Raw genomic sequence first — 21,134 nt, 5'->3', positions numbered from 1 at the left:
ACATCATTACAATTACAATGTGTTCAACTCATAACCAATACTTCGTGCACAGTGCGGTTACATGATCTCATGACCAAATTTGGAATTGTTTTGTTTTATATAAGCTTCATTAAATAGCCAACCGCTTGCCTAATAAGACTTGAGAATGGGACACACATTAAAATGATTAGTTAATCAGATATACTGTACTATATATTGACTGTAATGTCCATGGGTGTTTGTTTGCTCCCACTGATGCAAAAACGTGCATGCTAGGTTAACAGAAAACTCTAAATTAGGGGCCCATAAACCATTTCTAAGGCTATTTTTTAATTAACACCAATGGCCAGGGCAGCCTGTACCTACTTCTCATAAAGGCCTTCCTCTCCAACGAGTCAGAAACACATTTGTTTCCATTGAAAGTCCCTCTGCATAACAGTTTGTGAGTATATGAACATGAAAATAAGAGGTGTTTTCAGATACACTTCCGGGGCTAACTGTTTTTATTCAAAAAGTACACACCGCCAATCATATCGATGCAGTTAGTTCAGTTCGCTCCATACGAGTAAGGCAAACTGTGGACAGCAGCATCCCCTCCTGTCGAAACACAATTATGAGTCAACGCATAAAACTTTCCCAGTCACATCCACAAACGCTTACACGTGCATAAATAGACAAATGCTGCTCCCTACTGGCAGCAAAACCAAAATACTGCTGTTCTGGATTCTCCGTGACTTCAAGGCCTGTCAGAAAAAAAAATCACAATGTTGCATTAATTCGCACAGAAAACCACAACTGTCATAACATACGTTGATTGAAAACAAAAAAGAAAAAGGAAACAAATACGGACTTTACAAAATTCTGCTCCAGGTGAGGCTCGAACTCACAACCTCGGCATTGCTCTACAATGTACTGTCATATAAGTACCGCGCGCTAACCGATTGCGCCACTGGAGCTTGGCTAAGTCCGCTAGCAGAAATGTTTATAACCTCGCAAGATAAACCGTATTGTGTTTCGTGTTTTTTGTATTCTTGTGTTAAATCTGACAGTGTCTGGAAGACGATCGGGTAGGCAACGTGCCCACTAATAGTTTTTCAAAACACAGGTCGAGAGACTTTACTCGCTCGTCAACGTTTTCGCGTTCAACCGGAAGAACAATCGGAGCTTGGCGGTAAAATAAAAATTAACTTCCGGTTTCACGAGAAGGCGCATTCGTTATTTATATTCATCCTCCAGCAAGCCCTGTCATAATTTCCTTATTTTATATCACTAAAGTAACATTTTACCATCCATCATACAAATGTCTAAAAGGTGGGACTGAATGGTTTACATTTATTTTGCGAATGCAAGGTGAGGAAACTTCTCCATTAGGATGTTGAGAGGTAAAATGAATTCGGAAAGCATAGCACCAATGATCACGAAACAAAAAAATTGAAGTTATTATACTTCTAAAATGTATTGTTAATATTTTAAATGACATGTCATTGATAAATTGGCTTCATTTGAACAGTGTTCATACATGTTAAGATTCAGAAATCAAAAATAGTTCTATTTTCATACTTGCGACTGTGGTGCATGTTAAAATAATGTGAGCGTTACGAAAGTGCAAATTAGAACTAAGTAAGACACAAAAATGCTTTCATTGTTTATCCACTCAATTAGTATAAAAAATGTTAGTTGTGTTTTACATTTTCTTTTGTTTCAATTTACAAATGAACTGTCTGTATTGTGTCACTGGTTGCTTTATAAATTGAGTATTGTGGTTAAAATCGGGAGTCTCCCGACCAACTCGTGAGACTTAACATTTAAGAGTCCTTTTCTATCTCTGCTACTCAAAACGCTTCAGACTATTACCTCATTACCAATGCTCCACGTTATTCTGATATGTTGAATGGTAAATAATTCGATGTACAGTAAACATGCAAGGACACATGTCTGTATTGTTTCTGCTGAGGCTGCTCTCTTTATTCTGATTGATTCTACAATGTTCGACATGAAGGTGACACAAGGTTAAAAAATTACTGGGCATGGAGTTGAGAACAGAAGTCTGTTTTGGTGGGTTTCTTGGGCTCCTCGTTACAATTGGATGTGAGGATAGAACAGGCAGCACAATTGCAACTTAACGCCACGGGGTACTTGACTATGGGATCCACACCTGGAAGGCAGTCAGACAGCTCAAACTCTTGCTGGCGCATATCATCATACATACAGACTAGAGGCTCTTCGCTGGGGAGGCCATGGTAGTTAGGGTACTGCATGGAAGAGAACCAATGCAACCTTGTTACATCATGCAGTTGTATTTAGAGTGAAACGTGGAAGGATCGTTACCTCTGTGGCGCAGTATCCAGAACAGATGGTTGTTTCTACAAGTTGGCAAGAAAAGCATCCTTCTTTCTCCAGGCTCACGTTTTGGGTGGTCAGGTGACATCCTGGCACCTTATTGGATGCTGAACATGATTACATTACATACTGTACATTCAAAATAATTACTGTCCACAAAAACGCAACAATTCTGCAATAAGATTTGGGTGAATTTACTTACTAGCTCATGCTACCAAAGGCAAATTCCTAATGTGTTTTACATACATGGCCGATAAATATAATTCTGTTTAATTGGTTTGGTGGTTGCACATTATAAAAGCATTTGGATGCAGATTTCTTTTAGGATACTACTTTCATTAGACAATATCTAAAATTTTTAAAAATGTCTTTTTTTCAGTGAATAATGGTTAATGTAACTTATGGTTATTTACCACAAATTGAGCAATAATTGAGGTCAACAATTGAGCTACGCACAATACAATGCATTACAATACAATACATAAATCCACAACACAAAACAAGACACCTGCATAGTGCATCCACCAACCATAGGCGGCCAAAAACAAGGTCAGCATCTGAAGGGCCATGACTTCACCGACCTACACAACAAAATAGTATTTTCAAGACAATAATACGTCCATTTTATTGTAGTTTCTCATGCATTTTTCACATGTGAAGACCAACCAAGAGATTTTGGTTGACGGGCTGGGCTTACTCAGGGAACTATTGACGGCAACTAATAGTAAATAATCACACTTAAGATGTCAAAAGATAATTATTATGACATTCATTTGAAAAGTACCGCTGTGTGAATGCTATAAGAAAGAAAATATATTTTCATAGCATTATGATGACAAAGACGTGATTGAAATGTAAGGATCTAGAAAGAATGCCAAAAGCCTCGCTTACCTGTGTGTGTCCTGTGTGTTTGGTGATGCTCTTTCTGTTTGTTTTTATAAGTTCTAGGGGGGTTGTAGCACCTGTCTTTGCCTTGGCTTGATGCCCTCTTGACCATGGTGTATGTTCGTGTGTGTGTCTGATAGATAGAAGATTGCTGCAAATAAGATTGGTTGAGATAAGAGTGTTTGTCATATACAGAACATACAGTCAATTGAGTTACATTGTTGCATGTCCCCCTTTCAACTTTAAAAATTTGCCCCTCAGAAAGGTTTTCATTGTCATAAGAACAGTAACATCTATCAATCGATGCGTGAGTGGGATTTATTTACCTGACAACCTGTACTCAGGTGGCAACAAAGATCTGCTTTCATTGATTATCAGAAGGTTTTGCTTCTTAGGGATTTAATGTGGATTACAGAAATGGGATAGATGGACTATGTGTATAATCACTTAATTCCATTGAGCATCATTTGATATCTCCTTCCGCCTTTCCATTTCACAGTTGCGTGTCTAATGTTATTTTTTTTTACTTCTTACTTTGTTTGAAAATGTAAATTGTCCTAAATTATGACAAATTGCTTTCTTTATTTCTCAAGTTTTGTTTTTACTTCCTGCCAAATTTCTGTTCACCGTTTGTTTGTTCAATATGTTCAATAAAAAAAGTAAACAAGTAAGCATTGCGTCTGTGTAAGCTCTCAGTCGTACAGGAGTGGTTCATCGATGAAAAGGTTTCTTCAGCCGTCATCTGTACTTTGAAGGTGTCGGACGTTTCGCCTCTTATCCAAGATACTTCTTCAGCGAACTAAAGTCTTGCTGGTAGTTGCGGCCCTATATATATATCCCTACTGTCCAGACGTGGCGATGCCGGACTCTGCTATGATTGGTGCCTGCTCTCAGGTTGGGTGGGAGCAGAGGACTACTCCCTGCGGCTCCACTGATTACTCTATTGTCCTGACTGATTACATCTATTGTCCTGCCTGAGTATGATGTATGAGGTCTACGACTGGCCTGATTGCCCCACTTGCTCTGGTATCACCTCATCAGCATAACAAAGCCTATATTGCCTAAGCAGTCTGTTGTACGAACGATCCAAATTGAACCTCACTCCACCATGGCGGTTTAGTGAAGGATTTTGCTGTTTTATAAAAATAGCTTCTTTTACTCCCCTTTTGAACGATCTATTTTTTTTCCTTAAAATTTGAACCTCATTGTCGTCAAATGAGTGGTTGCTAGCTTTTAGGTGCATATGTACTGCCGATTGAGGCTCACTAGTATTATCCCTGCAATGTTGATAAAGTATTTTTTTAGAAATTGTTTAGTCTCCCCAATGTATTGCTCTTTACAATTTTCATTCTTACAATGTATTAAATAAACTACATTACTTTGTTTTTCATTTGGCAGCCTATCTTTCAGATGGACTAATTTTGGCATTAAAGTGTGAAATAAGTAGGAATTTTGTGTTGCCAAAGGACTCTTTGTGGTTTTTCAGAAACCCCCGCAATGTAAGGTACGATTGAACACAAGTTGAATCGTATGATAGATTGATACTAAACGGCGGGCCCAATAGTCACGTGATCCACTGGCCGTACAGACGTTGCGGCGCGCTGCTTTGCACGCCGACGTAATCCCCACAAACGCCTGCAGAGTTGTAGTTTCCAATAAAAGGGTCCGAACAGCGCCCGGGCGCGTGTTAAAACTAACCGCCTTGAGGAATTCCTATGACTTTTGATAGATATATTTTGCAGGATTGGGATATCTTTAACGATTTCAAACGGAAATGATAACTTATAACAAGTGATTCCGGTTCATTTGCAAGGTTTTGAACTGTTCTCTGGAAAAGTGACTATTGTTGTAATCTGGTCGAGGCTGTTATTATTTCTTCTAGCTGACCTTCTTAGTGTCTCACAGCTTCGCAGCAAGAATAGAGCTCGTCTCTTTTGAGTGTCATGAAAGAAATGTCAAGGTAAGTTCAATCGAGGAGCCTTACTTCACAGCAATCAGCATTTTATTTGCGTTTAACAATCAAAGAATAGGCTAAAAGCTAGCTTTAGCATAGCTAACTGTCATAACAAGGCCTGCCGCTATCGATTGTTGGCTAGGCCGTTACATTGTAGTTTGTGTAATAACTGTGAAAGTGAGGCCATGCGTTGAAGCGGATGCATGTGAAATTTGGCCGAGACCATGTGTCAACTGTTCTTGTCTGCCTGAAATATGCTTAACAAGTCGTTTTCATCGTAACAGAAAGCTAACGTTTACGCTCAAGCTAAATTAACCCGCTCGCGTTTCCAACCTGTTAGCGACCTCTTTGCTAACGTTCATTTCCGTCTGCTGATGCCGAATTGTTTAGTGGAAAGCTTCAATGTCCTTTGGAATGCGTGAAATTTAGATGTCTCTTTAGGGATATCGAATATTTTTTGGCTCGATCAAATGGTTCACTTCTCATGTGTGCTGCAACTTGGCGAAGTTGTAAATGGCACCCGAACATGTTTGTAAAATAACCATCGAGGTTATACACTTTGATTGATTTGTGTGGAGGATAATGAAGTTGTTCGTTCGACCCATGTAAAAATGTAATGTAAAGTGGACGTTTTCGGACGTTTGTGCATGGCAGTTCTCATCAACTCGACGAAACCACGAACTCGTATCTGCAAATCATGTTTTTGGGGTGCTTCGCTGTATTACAGGTCTTTCCTGGAAAATTGCAAACTAGTGCTTTTTTTTCCTATTATGTACACATATTCTAAATACAGATACTCTGAATGAGAAAGACATTCGTATCATTGGCTGTCTGTGTTTTTTTGTTGTTGTTGTTGTTGTTGTTGCTTGTTTCTTAATTCTATTTCCTGATACTTTCCAGCAATATGCCTGGAGGGCAGCAGCCTCAAAAACACTATGGCATTACATCTGCAATTAGCCTTGCACCTCCAAGAGACATAGATCACCAGTACACCAAGAAGCTCTGCGATGCTATGAAGCCATTTGGGGTGTTTGAAGACGAAGAGGAACTAAATCATAGGTAAGTGTAGGCATTCTATATTCATTCATTTTCCAGACCGCTTTATCCTCAGAAGGGTTGTGAGATTTTATTTCCATCTCTCTTAAATATTATTTGTCTCAGTGGGTCTGTGACTGAGTTCTTGTTTTTGTGATGCTATTGTCAGGTAAATTTGGAACTTACGTCCTATGTAATGACCCCCTGCTTTTCTCTCTTTTTAGACTTGCTGTTTTGGGAAAATTGAATAACTTTGTCAAAGAATGGATCGCAGAGATCAGTCAATTAAAGGTATGCTGGATGACCTTAGAGCACCATAAATGAAGTGATGCGACCCGGCATAATTGATCTATTAGTTTGAGTGTGTTTCACCAACTAGTTTTTGTGAGTTGTCCACTGTTGGCAACCAGTTTGTCTGCCGAGGTTTACAGCCAATTTCAACACCTGATCTTTCCCAACAAAAAAATGGTCAACAACTGGAAAACAGAGTTAACGTAATCTTAGTGTGGCCCCCATTGTTCGTTTGTACTTGTTTCTGCATTTTCCACTGCTTCAGAAGTAGAAATATGAAGTCTCTCCGTCTATTTTTACATCAACTAAATGCATCTAGCTGTGTGAAGGTCAAACGCTAATGTAATATGTTTTTTTTTTGTCTACTTCAGTGGTGTTCGTTGATAAATGGCGGGTTTATGATACTCAATGAAACATTTTTGCTTATAGATAAATTAAATCATGTTGTCTTCAACAGAACCTTCCGCCCTCAGCTATAAGTAGCGTTGGGGGCAAGATATTTACATTTGGTTCATATCGTCTTGGAGTGCACACAAAAGGTATGTCATGTCACACATTACAGATTTTTAAAATACATTTTAGTCCGCTTTAGGGAATACATGTAAAAGTTGTCATTTTTGGCTCATTATGAACAGACAACTTTGGGTTGCTTATTTCAAATTACATTGACCAATAAATAAATAAATCTTTGAAAAATATGACCTGGATATTGGTATGTGGTATGTACAAATGATTAATCTTGTACAAATGAAGATTACTCATGTCATATACCAACATTAGTAATTAGGATCATAGGCACATTCAAGCGCTTGCAAACTTCCTATTTAAACAATGACACGTAGTCACTTTGCTGGTTGTTAAAGCAATTTGTATCAAATAGAATGTAGACTGCAATATACAATTCATTTTGACACATTAGAGAAGACTTGAGCTTTTTGGCTCGGCTATCAATAGAAAAAGTGCATTGTGCAACATGGACTTTTGTTTATATCCTTGGGTTCTATTGCTCCATCAATCTTGGGATGTCTTGAGGCTACGCAGGTGACAACCAATCTTGAGATAATTGAATTTGCAGCAAATTTAAATGACAGCCATGTCGTTGTTTGACTTCTGAATCCTCTTGAAATGTCCTTCCACGTCATGGTTTCTAAGAAAGTAACAAATGACTGATCCCCAAATATTGCTGATCAGATGGTGTTCATTGCAGGAGCTGATATCGACGCCCTGTGTGTGGCTCCTCGTCATGTAGAAAGGAGTGACTTTTTTCAATCTTTCTTTGAGAAAATTAAACAGCATGAAGAGATCAAGGACCTGAGGGTAAGTTATGCCGTGTTTTGTTAATATTAATCACATTTTCAGTAGCGTCAGATGTTGCTAGAATCCGCTTGTGATCATGGCTTTGTTGTTGTTTTTAAGGCTGTTGAAGATGCATTTGTTCCTGTGATAAAATTCAAATTTGATGGAATAGAGGTAAGTTTCTTCAAGACAAAAGTAAAACAACATTGTGGGTAAAATACGCTACAAATACAAAAATCATTTATTGGGTGAAGGTCTATTCTGACCTGATGTTTTCAAGATGATTATTTGCATTCAGGTATTGCACCATTTTGTTTTTGTTTCGAACTGTACATTAGCGCACATATTATCTTCAGTATCCACTCTATTCGTTGAGCCTTTGTGTTAATTATGGGCCTGACCTCTGGTTGGAAGCGGAAACTACAGGGTGACCCAAAAAGATACACACTCCTCTTTCGGGAGAAAACATTGCTGCAGTGAGGGACTCAGTAGGACGCATCTTTTTGGGTCACCCTCCCGAAAGAGGAGTGTGTAAAAGTGATTGACAACTTTGTCAGATGAGTACAGGTTTGCTTGCAACGAAATGGTGGACATGTGGACCGAAGTGTCAGCCTCATTCCTAGAATTCCCCTGCTCCGAATCTTTCCAAGTTTAAATGTTGACACGCCGAATTTCGAGATTTATCTCGTAGGTCCCTCCTCCATGTTTAGGCGGAAGGCAGCAGAGGAACTGGACACACAACTTGTCCATTCATAAATAATCTGATATAAATCGTTAACATTCAAAATTTACCTATTTTTATTGTTTTTCCTGTTTACCAGTATTGATTGATGATTTAAAAAATGTATGATACATTACTTTGTTATTTTTGTGCTTCTTATCAGATTGACCTGCTTTTTGCCAGACTGGCCTTACAATCTATTCCAGACAACCTTGACCTGCGGGGGGATTCGATTCTCAGAAATCTAGACATTCGTTGTATTCGAAGTCTTAATGGTAAACCCTTTTTTTTTTTTTTTTTTTTTGTAAACCCGTCCTGACATTCTTAGTTATGAGTTGATTTCAGATGCGGGTGTATGAATTCCAAAACACTTTTATCAAAATGCAATGGTACTTCAACTAATGACGTTGCAACGGCATTGCTTCGAACGGGTATCTGCAGCTTCCTCTCCGTGCTGATTTCTGATATCTTTTCTGATTACAGGTTGTCGAGTGACTGATGAAATCCTTTACTTGGTGCCAAACAAAGAAAACTTCAGGCTGACCTTGAGAGCCATTAAACTTTGGGCAAAACGTAAGATTGTTAGGTTGAATGTGGAATCTTTATTTGCCTGCCAGCTTTTTTTTTCCATATTGCACACATGTGGAGATGTTAGCATAAATGGTCTGTTTGTTGTACCCCCGACTACTAAAATACAGTGAGACCTCAACTTACAAACTTAATTGGTTCCCAGACAGAGTGTGTAAGGCGAAAAGTGTGTATCTAAAAAAAAATGGGAATAATCCGTTCCCGGGTTTCCATAAAATATACTTTTCAACTAAATAAGCCTTAAAACTACACACAACATACCTTATTATATGTATAATAAATGTGCTATTGTATTGTAATGAAAGAAATAAACTGCATTGTATCATAAAGTCACTTGGCGTTGGAGGTCGAAGGTCAAAGGGAATTGCTGTTTGGAAAGAGAGGCGCATTACATGACGACTGTAATTAAAGAAATAAACTGTGCTGTAAAATAAAGTTTTATTTACCTTTTTGATGGTCGTTGATGTCTTATGGAAGGAGAGTCAGGAGTTGGTAACTTAACCTCTGGTGCTGTTCGGTCGTGTGCTTCCGCCGAAGATCACTCCGCCAGCCGTGGTGGGTGTGTATTATGAAAATAGTGCTTATTGTAAGGTTTAATTTTCATAAATTTGAAGTTTGTAAGACAAAACGTTTGTAAGTTGAGGTATTTGTAAGTTGAGGTCTCACTGTACTGTATTATTGTAGTTTAATGTAAATTTGTACAACAGGTCGTGGGATCTATTCCAACATGCTCGGCTTTCTCGGTGGAGTCTCGTGGGCCATGCTTGTCGCAAGGACTTGCCAACTCTACCCTAATGCTGTTGCTGCCACCCTCGTTCACAAATTCTTCTTAGTATTCTCCAAATGGTGAGGTTATTCTTGTTTTCACTTGCATAGAATTGTTCCAAGAAACACTGCTGAAACATAGCTACTGTATTGAGAGCGCCTTCCGACTAGGAATGATTCCATTACACTTCTATTTAATGTAAATTTCGTTTTTTTTTTTTTGTTGATCAATGTGAAAATCTCCTTCCTCTCAGGGAGTGGCCAAACCCTGTGCTTTTGAAACAACCCGAGGACAGCAATCTAAATCTACCTGTGTGGGATCCGAGAGTGAGTTATAATGCCTGTATGGTGTTGCCACCCTTTTAGGATAAGACATGGAGCTGAAATATGGTCTATGCTTGGGGTTGAAACCCGATTACAGTGATACTTCAGCTTACGAATTTAATTGGTTCCCACAAAGTGTGTGTAAGGCGAAAAGTTCGTCTGCCAAACATTTATTTCCCATAGAAACCATTAAAAATGAGAATAATCCGTTCCCAGGTCCCTATAAAACACAATTGTCCACTAATTAAGCCTTAAAACTACACAAAATATACCTTATTTTATGTATTGTAAATGTGCTATTGTATTGTAACTAAAGAAATAAACTACTGTATAATAAAGTCGTTTTATTTACCTTTGTGATTGTCCTTGATGTAGTTACCTCTTGATGATATCCGAGTGAAGTTGCCGTGCTTTCTCTGCGATAATACCCTCACTCACACGGTCCCCTGCTCGCTGCTTTTTGTTAATCCAAATCAACAGACATTTTCAACCTTTTCTATTGTCTGCTTCGACAACACAGAAACACCCTGAGCCACACGTAGCAATGGTCAAGTCAGCATACTGGTACTGGGACGCTAAGTCCCACAAACGCACACCTCGTTCGTGTTTTTCGACAACCACTTTTTTCTGCTAGACCGTAATTTTGTTTTTGTCCTCTTCCGCTTAACACAAACTAGCCTGTGTTGGGGTCTTTTTCGGTCCCATAATAGCAAAAGTACTCTACTCGATAACAAACCACGTCTGCACTCAAAGAAAGGGGTGTGGAAAATCAGTCCGCTAGCCACTGTGGCGCCGTTTGTCCGTGTGGTTTGGTGTTTATCCGCCAAAAACTAGTCCGCCAGCCACCGTGGCGCTGCGTGGTTTGGTTCGTCCGCCGAAAACTAATTTGTATGCTAAGATTATATTCTCACAAATTTAATGTTCAGAAGGCGAAAAGTTTGTGAACTGAAACATTCGTAAGCCGAGGTATCACTGTAATTATATATTTTTTATTTATTTAAAAAAAAATCTCCCATAGCCTCTGCTACAGTTATGACACAATGCTTATTTCATTAAAAAAAAAAAACATTGTTCTGATTTGTTCTTGTCATCCGATAAATGTAAAACATTACTCAATATTTCACTGGGGTGGATAAAACGGCCCCCACACCGCCACCACACTCCTCACTCTCTTCACTTGTGGAATAATTGATCTGCTTCCTCTTCTTTAGGTGAACCCATCTGACAGATATCACCTGATGCCCATTATCACTCCAGCCTACCCCCAACAAAACTCCACATACAACGTTTCCACATCAACGCGCACCATTATGAGCGAGGAATTTAAATATGGTAACTGCTCCGACAATGAATTCAAAAGAAGTTAACGTTCCTTTTAATGATTCAATTAATCCTGCTTTTTCTTTTATTTCTCATCTTGCCAGGTCTCAGTGTCACAGATGAGATCCTTCAGGGAAAAAATGAATGGCCAAAGCTCTTTGAGCCGCCCAATTTCTTCCAAAAATACAAGTAAGCATTGAGTTAGACCAGTGTTGTTAAACTAATTTCTGTTGCAATTTCTAGTCGTTCAAGTAGGAGAAATGTGAAATTCACTAATTTTCTATGTAATTTTTAAGCTTATCAATGAGGCAGCAACAGTGTTTTCATTTGTGATCTACACCTTGTTTCACAGACATTATATCGTGTTGACAGCCAGTGCATCCACAGAAGAAAATCATTTAGAATGGTAAGTACCGTCAATAAATGTCCAAGTGGGCATCTAATTAAAATGTCTTCTTTGAAAGAATGCAAATTTACAGATTCTAGATGTACAAGCACAAAAGTGTATCAGCCACATCAGATGGGCGCAATTGTGTTTTTTTCCCGCGGTATAAGACACACCAGATTATAAGTGCGCCTCCAATGAATGGTGTATTTTCAAACTGTTTCCATATACAGTAAAGTCTCGTTATATCGATATCGGATATATCGATAGTCCCGGTTATATCGATACTATTTCTATGCACGCACTGAGAAAATTACATGCAAACAGGGTCGGATATATCGATAGTCCCGGTTATATCGATATTTTTTCGGACTCCCTTGAATATCGATATAACGAGACTTTACTGTATAAATCGCACGGGATTATAAGGCGCATGTTCATCTTTTGAAAAAAAAAAAAAAAAGAAGGCTTTTGGGTGTTCCTTATATTGCGGAAAATACGGTAATGTTAATGTCCACAAATTGCACTGGCCCAGTCGTTTAGTGGTTAGCACATCGACTTCAATCACCCTGTGTGGAGTTTGCATGTTATTCCAGGCCTGTGTGGGTTTTCTCTGGGTCCTCCTACATTTCAAAAACATGCATGGCAGGCTTATTGAACACTCCAAACTGACCCTAGGTGTGAGTACGGATGGTTGTTTGTTTCTTCTTCTTCTTGGCTGGTCAAAGGCAGCTAGGATAGGCTCCATCACCCCCGCATCCCTCGTGAGGAATAAGCGTTTAGGATTAAAAAGTAATGTATTTGACAGAAAAATTTGTCAAAACAATAAAATATTTTGTAAAAACAAACTTCAGGGTATGTCAGCCCAGAACCCGATTCAATCAAAACAATGAATGCATTTTCCTGCAGGATTGGACTTGTTGAGTCAAAGATTCGAGTTTTGGTGGGAAACCTGGAGAGGAATGAATATATTACCTTGGCTCATGTCAATCCTCAGTCCTTCCCTGGGTCCAAGGAGAACCGCAATGAGTGAGTCCTTTACATTTATTTGTTTGTTTGTTTGTTTGTTTGTTTGTTTGTTTATTCCCCTGTCCTCCCCTGCCCAAGTAGTAAAAATTCAAAAAGATTACCCATTTGGACAACACTTTTAATAATGTATGACAAAAAAAAAACATTAAAATGTCAAATGAGGTCTATTTTTATGTCTTTCAGGAATGACTTTGTGTCCATGTGGTTCATTGGAATCATTTTCAAGAAAGTGGAGAATGCGGAGAGTGTAAACATTGATCTTACATATGATATCCAGTCATTCACGGACACTGGTTGGTAGTCTCTCTAACATACTTGTCTTTCAAATTTATTAGTAGTCGCTGTAATTTTTTGCATTACAATTGTGAAATGGGTAGTTGGGTTCACAATGGACATTGTCTTACTTGAAATTCCTTTATAAATACAAAAATTAAAAAAAGAGTGACATGAAAAAATATTGCCCGATCCTGATTTAGTTTCTTAATTGTCATAATTATTACACTTTACCATTTTACAATGACAAACCAAGTTTCTCAACAATTATATTTATTAGGGGGGGGACTACAAACATTAGTAATTTCCCCCCGAAAACTAAATACTGGTTGTGCAAAGCATGGTAGTGTTAACTGGTGATGAGTCGATCAGCGATCCTCACTTCATAGGAATTTTGTCGTCCTCCTTGAAGAATAATTTCAATGTAATCATGGTGCTGATCCTGAAATAGGAAAGCAGCCCCAAGGGTCACCATATTTTATTGTTGTAATGATTTTATCAAATCATGTTTTGCACCTGTTATAATAGGCTCTACACCACATAAAAAAGACTTGTCTGTCAATGAAATATAATAAAAAAAATAACTTTTGGAGTTGGCTTAGTGCGTGTTGTATTTTTTTAACCCCAATTTTGGAACACGCATACCATTTTTGCGCCATTGTCTTTCCAATAGTCAAATCAACTATGTTGTTGTGAACTCTTTAGTGATCTGAATGAGTTACCACTGGTTTCTTCAATTAATTTTGGCTTACCAACCACTTGTGTGAAGGTTCACTGCTGTTGGCAGTTTTCCCTTTATCTCGTGATTATTGTGATAGTCCCAAAGCCTGGAAGTCTTAATATGAACCTTCCTTTTTTCTTTTTTTTAACGTCTTTGGCTAGCCTTCATGTTATCTGACCTGTATTTGTATGATTTATTTATTTTAGTTTTGTGATAATCATCTGTCATTGAAGTATGACAGAAAAAAGACTCCAAAATCACCGGTTTCAAATACCTCACAGCACAGCAATAACACACTAGTCCCATCTGCCTTCATGTGACTAAAATGTACCTACCCCTCCTGTTTCTAGTGTATAGACAAGCCAACAACATCAACATGCTGAAAGATGGAATGAAGATTGAAGCGACTCATGTCAAGAAGAAACAACTCCATCAATATCTTCCTGCGGAATTAGTTCAGAGGAAGAAGAGGGTGAGCTTTTATAATTTTTTGGGGGGGAAAGAAACGTGTCATTTTTCACTCATTGATTCCTAAATATATCTCCCTTGTCAGAGCATAGCGGAAGTGAATCGCAACTCGAATGGAGGCAGCTCAAAGAGGATCTCTCTGGACAGCAGTCACCTGGACAGCTCAAGAGACACGGACTCGGGGACTCCCTTCAGCTCCCCCACGATCAAACCCCCCAAGCATACACCAGACACAGACGATGGGTAAAAAAAAATAATAAATCTAAATATTATGAATGTATTATTCATATACAGTAAAGTCTCGTTATATCGATATCGGATATATCGATAGTCCCGGTTATATCGATACTATTTCTATGCACGCACGGAGAAAATTACATGCAAACAGGGTCGGATATATCGATAGTCCCGGTTATATCGATATTTTTTCGGACTCCCTTGAATATCGATATAACGAGACTTTACTGTATCTTAAAAATTATTCAACATACTTTGCCATTGAAACTTCATTGATGTAGCTATTTTCCTTCTGTAGGGTCAGCCCTCCCAAGACGCTTATTCTTGAGGCTTCCCCTGCAGCCAGCTCGGCACCAGACCAAGCCGGTCCATTACTCTTGGTTCAAGTGAGTACAGACGCTCCCCACCTCACGAACGAGATACGTTTCGAACGGTCGTTCGTAATGTGAATTTGTTCGTAAATTGCTTCACTGCTATATTTTGTATGTAATCTATATTTAAGTCAATCACTGAATGGGGAAGTATGAAACATAATAATTCACAACTACTGTAGTCCGACGACTTATATCCTTGGGTCTTCAGTAAGCCATTACTGAAGCTGCTGGCATATAATTACTGAATTACGTGCCAGCAGCCATTACCTTTTGTTATGCATCGCGTCCTCCTGTAGCGTCAACTGAGAAGAGGGATTTCCTCCTCGCCACATACTCTACGCCAGTGGTCCCCAACCTTTTTAGCGCCACGGACCGGTTTAATGTCAGACAATATTTTCACGGACCGGCGGATAAATACAACAAAATAAAATGATACCATAGGCATGGCAACTGTTTTTTTTTTTCTTTCTTTTAAATATAATCATAAACGTGAATCCATTGTGTATATTTATACAACTTTATTAGCAGAGTGCTGGTAACATCGCGCCAATAACAACATATGTAACATCATCTCTGCCCCTGAACGCTCTATGGTCACCATGGTAATGTTTAAACGTGTCTGCAAATACACCACAAAAACAAGTACAAAGCGCATGAAAAATACAACTCACTGCAACTGAATCAGTGGGACCCCTGAGCTTGTTTCTCTGCAACAAGACGGTCCCATCTAGGGATAATGGGAGACAATGACACCCGAAGTGTCTTGCTTATGTCCAGTCTACTCCATAGTTTTGTTTTGGTTGCTGTGACTGCAGAAAACCCCGCTTCACAAATACGATGTCAATACCAGGACTCCTGGTATTGTCTGTTAAATGCAGCCTTTTTCTTCTTAGAAGTCGTAGGCTCTTCTTCAGTCTCCTCACTGCGCCTTTTCCCCTTCGAAAAGAAACTTTCATGATAAGTTTGTTTTTTACCTATTTTGCTAGCTTACGGTGGGCTAATTTTAGTGGTATGTATCACATGACCTACACAAGCGTTTTGACATGCGTCAAGAGTAAGTCATAGAACGGATGTAATCTGGTAATTTTTCATTTTTCAAAATAAAACATAGTTCGGACTCAGATAATAAATAAAACGGAAATTATGTCAACTATTTATTCTTTCTGCGCGGCGCGATACCAAATGACCCACGTACCGGTCCGCGGCCCGGGTGTTTGGGACCTCTGCTCTATGCAGCCAATCGTAAGCCATCTCGGCGGATCGGGGCCTGAACTCGCCTAACCTCTTGTTCCAGGCAGCAGCTCTGACTCCGCAACACTTAGCGAAAATCTGATGCCCAATGCCGCAAGCAGCCCCAAAGAGGAACCAGACAGCCAGGAGGATTCTGTCAACGGAGCAGCCAAGACACCAGATTCTCCTCCGGAGGAAGACGTGGCCAACAGGCACAAAGACACGGAGGTAAGACGACCTCGGCACTTGTGCTTCCTCAAGATATTTACTATTATGATTCCACCTTTCCTGGCAGGTTGCCTCCAATGATGATTCGACATTCAAGGAACCATTTCCACCTTCGTCAGACACTCCTCGAGAAAAATCTGCAACGGTAGATCTTTACTCTTTTTCGCCTTATTTTTTCTTCCACTCATCAGATTTGACATCATTTTACCTGTTCACCATTAGACTCCTCTATCAGAATCAAAGGCTAAGCCCATTCCAACCTTAGATACTCCAAGAACACAGGTGAAGCTTCGCTTCCTGAGGAGTTTGGTTTCTAAATAACCCAGCGCTTATGGAATAAATGTTTTTTTTTTTTTTTTTGTCTTTGCCATCAGAGACTTCCCAGCATGGAATTGCCTGACGCATCCTCACCCCTGCCAGCCAACAACAGCTGTCGCGTGGTCAAAAATTCCATCAAACTCGCCCTCAACCGCCACAAGTGAGTTTTTTGGGACGACCATTCAGTCCTAGCTGCAAAGATAGTCAGTGAAATTGTTCATAATACAGTGATATCTCAGCTTATGAACTTAATTGGTTCCCAGAAAGTGTGTGTACAGCCAAAATTTGTCTTCCAAAAATTTGTTCCCATAAGAAACCATTTAAAATGACAATAATCCGTTCCCAGGTCCCCATAAAACATAATTTTCTACTAAATACGCCTTAAAACTACACAGAATATACCTTATTTTATGTATAATAAATATATGATATTGCGTTGTAATTAAAGAAATAAACTGTACCTTATAATAAAGTTGTTTTATTTACCTTTGTGATGGTCATTGATGTAGTTGCCTCTTGATGATATCCGAGTGAAGTTGCCGTGCTTTCTCGGCGATAATACCCTCAGTCACACTGTGCCCTGGCAGCTGCTTTTCGTTAATCCAAATCAACAGACATTTTTCAACCTCTTCTATTGCCTGCTTAGACAACACTGAAACACCCTTAGCCACGCGTAGCAATGGTCAACTTAGCATACTGGTACTGGGACGCTAAGTTACATAAGCGCACAACTCTTCTGCTCAACCGTAATTTTCTTTTGTGTCCTCTTCGGCTCAACACTAGTCTGTGGTGGGGTCTTTTTCAGTCCCATAATAGAAAAAGTACTCCACTCGATAACAAACCATGTCTGCACTCAACGAAAGTGGGTGTGGGAAAACTAGTCTGACAGCCACCGTGGTGCTGTGAGGTTTGGTTCGTCCGCCGAAAACTAGTTCATACACCAAGATTATATTCTCGTGGATTTAACGTTCGTAAAGCGAACAATTTGTGAGCTAAAGCGTTCGTAAGCCGAGGTATCAATGTATTTGGTTCCTCACCTCTCTCACTTATCTTGTCTGTTTTGATCATCTGCAGCATCACACCTCCCAAGGCTCCTGTATTTGAGGCCACCCGAACTCCAGAGGTGCCTCCTGCCAATCAAGAAAGGGGCATGTTCATTCCAGTTATCGGTTCCAGTGAGTGTCTCGTCTTTGTTGCTGCTAAACACTGAACATGGGATTGTTCATCACTGCCGTTGTCAAAACCATTCACTGTATACTTCGCTTCAGCGTAAAAAAAAGTCACATGGCATAAAATGGCAGTTGGCTTATCCTTTTCCCCTTGCCTAACCCATTCGCTGCCATTCCCGAATTTATGCGTGAATTGAAAATATGACGTGAAGTGCCATCCCCGAATTTGTTCGGGTTTTTCTTTCAGGGCAGGGATGTGCCGATGAAGTGCTGTTCAGACCTCTGGCGATGTTTTTCCCTCCCACGAGAGGGGAGCATTTGCCCGTAACTTTGCTGCTGTGTTACTTCCAGGTAGAGTGAACGCTGGCGCAAATGGCTGCCGCTGCTCACTTGCACACAAAAAAAAAGTTATTATCCCGTGACTGTAAAGTGTCCTTGGCTGTTTTGAAAGGCGCTTAGAAATTAAATGTATTATTATTATTATTAGTAGTAGTAGTATATGTATACCTGCCCCCATTTCAAGCTCGGATAACTCCAGAACCATATAACTTAGGAATTAACTTTTTTTCTGGTGAAAGAAGAGAGTCCAAGGTTTCTTACACTGCATCGAATGTTTATGTAGTCATACAACTCAATATTCTGTGGGTCCTGCAATTTTGAGTGAAAATGACAAAAACCCTGGCACTGGAGCGGACACATCTTAGCACATGTCTGGCAGTGAATGAGTTAATATTTGCAGCTTATAAATCTGTTTCGTAGAAATACATATTTGGGACTTCTAAGTTCACTTCTGAGTTCACTTGAGCAAGAACCAATGCTAACGTTAGTGCTCCAGGAATAGAACGGAGGTAGTTTTAATTTAATTCAGCTAACGAATGACATGGCGAGGGAGAGTCATGTTCTATATCTGACACTCCGTAAATTAACAACATTGCTTTTGTGCCCCCCCGTTTTCCTCCGTAGAACATGTCTCATCCAAACACTCGACGCACTCCGTCGGCAGTTCCATCCCCACGTTAGTGAGCCGAGGAGCAGACCCCTTGAATGGAGCCGCCTCCAAGCGAGCCCATTCGCCCACCCTGGACGAGCAGGCCAAGAGGTTGAAAGAAACGGACAAGGCCAGAATCCACATAGCGTGAGCTCCGATATTAGCATCCGGATTCATGAACACGCACAGGTGGGGGGGGGGGGCTTTGTTGTTCGGTCAGGTCCAACACAACAGTTGACTTGACACGTTGAGATAGGCCAGTTTTGGCTGTCGCGTTGAAGGACCTCTCCGCCAGATCTCCAGCGGGTCCAGAAAGAAAACCAGTCAATAGGTGATTTGGTAAGACACAGAGGTTGTCAGCATTCAGCAGCCAGAGTGCTTTTTTTTTTTACGAAACACTCAACTGAGATCACAGACAGCCGCAGTTTTTTGTCCCCTTGTTTTTTTTAAAGATCATCTCCCATTTTCCTTCTCTTATATTTTTTTTTTGGGGGGGGGTTGTGTTTTAAAACAAAAATACCCCTCTTATTTGTCAACCTTCACCACACAGATTTCGTTTGTCCCAAAACAGAAACGTGTACAGTAAATGTCAATGTACATACCGTCTTCGTCTTAAGGAAAAACAAGCTAAGTTCACTGTCAAGTCTTTTGATGCTTATGTCAGTTTTATCTAAAAAAAATGAAAAAAAGTTAAAAAAAAAAAAGTTTTCTTTGTGGCTTGTTCAAACATTTTTTTCCTGACCTGATTTCTTTTTCCCCCTCCAAAAACAAACATTGTAGTTTAGCTCAAGCAGCAATGATTTATTGAAGGTTAACTTTGAATTTGACAGAAATCTCAACCACAGTTCTTTTGACCACCACTGAAAAGGATTCCAGGTTTGTATCCGTCTTTTTTAAGTGTGCAATTGTTTTCTGAAAAATAGTCTCAGCAGTGCTTGTTACAGATGAAAATAACATTGGGGTGAAAATTCTTAGTTTTCGAGTGATAAACTTGTTTTGTCATTGCTACGAAATGAACAAAAACATGTCTTTTTTTTTTCCTCCTCCTTCCCCCTGGGGTTTGCTTCAATCTGAGAGTTGATGGTGCACGAAACAAAACTGTACTCAACCACCATCCTGTTCCCCGGCTCTGGGCTTTAGGAAGGCTACACACTCAACCCGCTTCATAGCGCCCCCTGTCTGGAGCAAGCTTTTGACTTCCCTGCTGGTGAAGCAAAGGTTTGTGGTGCTTGCTTGGTTAAAAACTGGTTCAATGCTTTGCGATTTTTTTGTTGTTGTGCTTGTGTGTGTATGCGTGTGTATGTGTGTGTACACACACCATACACTATATATATATATACATATATATTATGGTTGTTTTGGAGAGAGACAAATTTCCCTTTGTTTTGGGTTAATAACCCGCTGCACCTCCTATGGAGGTTCTTAGAAAACATCAGGAGAACCCCCCCCCCCCTTATCCCTCATTCTGCCATAACAATCCGACGCTAGGTATGTTACAGCACAAAAGGTGATGTGAACAAAATCATGCTGCTGCATTTGTAACCAACAAGAAGCCTTCTTCCTCAGAGCAGGTACTGCTTTGATACAGGCTTTCTTTCTTTCTTTTTTAACTTCTACAGTACACTGTTTTTTTTCTCCAATATCAGATTCCCATTCCTCAAAATGTTCTTTTTTTTTTGCAACAAAATATCACATGCTTCATTAATGGGGGTTTTCTTATGAATTAATTTATATTTGCTATTTGTACCATTTGATCTTTTTTTTTAAATAGCATTCATATTGTAGGTGTTTTTGAACAAAAAAATAAACACCACTCTGTTTCAGAAAACTCTTTGCTGTTCAGAAACATTTAACAAAAAAAAGGTCATTTAGATGTTTGTTTCTAAAATGTATTGAAAGGGTATTTTTGTAATGTGTTATCATGTCATTTAAATGAATCTGTACAACATTAAACCCCTAAAACTTGAAGCAGTCTGTGTGTTATTGCCATTCAGGCGCCAATCTTAAATGTGAAGTACTGTAATACCTCGGTTTATGAACGCTTTATCATACGAACTTCTCGCCTTACGAACATTAAATTCGCCAGAATATAATCTTGGCATACGAACTAGTTTTTGGCAAACCGCACAGCACCACGGTGGCTGGCGGACTACTTTTCTACACCCACTTTGAGTGCAGATGTGGTTTGATATCAAGTGGAGTACTTTTGCGATTAT

The 21,134-nt window shown here is 39.5% G+C and overlaps 2 protein-coding genes and 1 non-coding gene across 4 annotated transcripts; 1 reads left to right on the top strand and 2 right to left on the bottom strand.

Annotated features, from left to right (window-relative positions):
• Positions 1-841: 841 nt before the first annotated feature.
• On the bottom strand, positions 842-935 carry trnai-uau (transfer RNA isoleucine (anticodon UAU)). Its single transcript has 2 exons — positions 898-935; positions 842-877 (listed from the first exon to the last, which is right to left on the bottom strand). It is a non-coding gene; the product is annotated as a tRNA-Ile (tRNA).
• Positions 936-1,613: 678 nt separating this feature from the next.
• Positions 1,614-3,866, bottom strand: LOC148889651 (gonadotropin subunit beta-2-like). 2 transcript variants are annotated; one of them, XM_089012105.1, is made up of 4 exons: positions 3,211-3,866; positions 2,828-2,900; positions 2,308-2,426; positions 1,614-2,231 (listed from the first exon to the last, which is right to left on the bottom strand). In XM_089012105.1, the coding sequence occupies exons 1-4, from the start codon at positions 3,391-3,393 to the stop codon at positions 1,998-2,000; spliced, it is 609 nt and encodes a 202-aa protein (XP_088868231.1). In that variant the 5' UTR covers positions 3,394-3,866; the 3' UTR covers positions 1,614-1,997. The 2 variants fall into 2 exon arrangements, with proteins under 2 accessions (XP_088868231.1, XP_088868233.1); XM_089012107.1 differs by having other exon boundaries at positions 2,828-3,866.
• A 917-nt stretch (positions 3,867-4,783) lies between these two features.
• papolg (poly(A) polymerase gamma) lies at positions 4,784-20,886 on the top strand. Its single transcript, XM_089012332.1, is given in 24 exon segments — positions 4,784-5,164; positions 6,059-6,217; positions 6,418-6,484; positions 6,942-7,023; positions 7,692-7,801; positions 7,901-7,954; positions 8,665-8,776; positions 8,985-9,074; positions 9,797-9,935; positions 10,109-10,181; positions 11,390-11,510; positions 11,603-11,687; positions 11,851-11,904; positions 12,793-12,912; positions 13,096-13,205; positions 14,257-14,378; positions 14,460-14,617; positions 14,910-14,991; positions 16,222-16,443; positions 16,511-16,588; positions 16,666-16,725; positions 16,818-16,921; positions 17,836-17,936; positions 18,894-20,886. Coding segments are annotated over 24 exon segments (2,496 nt in total). The 5' UTR covers positions 4,784-5,147; the 3' UTR covers positions 19,070-20,886.
• The last annotated feature ends 248 nt before the right edge of the window (positions 20,887-21,134 follow it).

This window comes from Hippocampus bargibanti, linkage group LG13, assembly GCF_051943395.1.
Source record: "Hippocampus bargibanti isolate YZ-2025 linkage group LG13, ASM5194339v1, whole genome shotgun sequence".
NCBI lineage: Eukaryota > Metazoa > Chordata > Actinopteri > Syngnathiformes > Syngnathidae > Hippocampus > Hippocampus bargibanti.
Note: the sequence above shows the minus strand (reverse complement) of the source record. Positions and strands in the feature narration are given on the sequence as shown.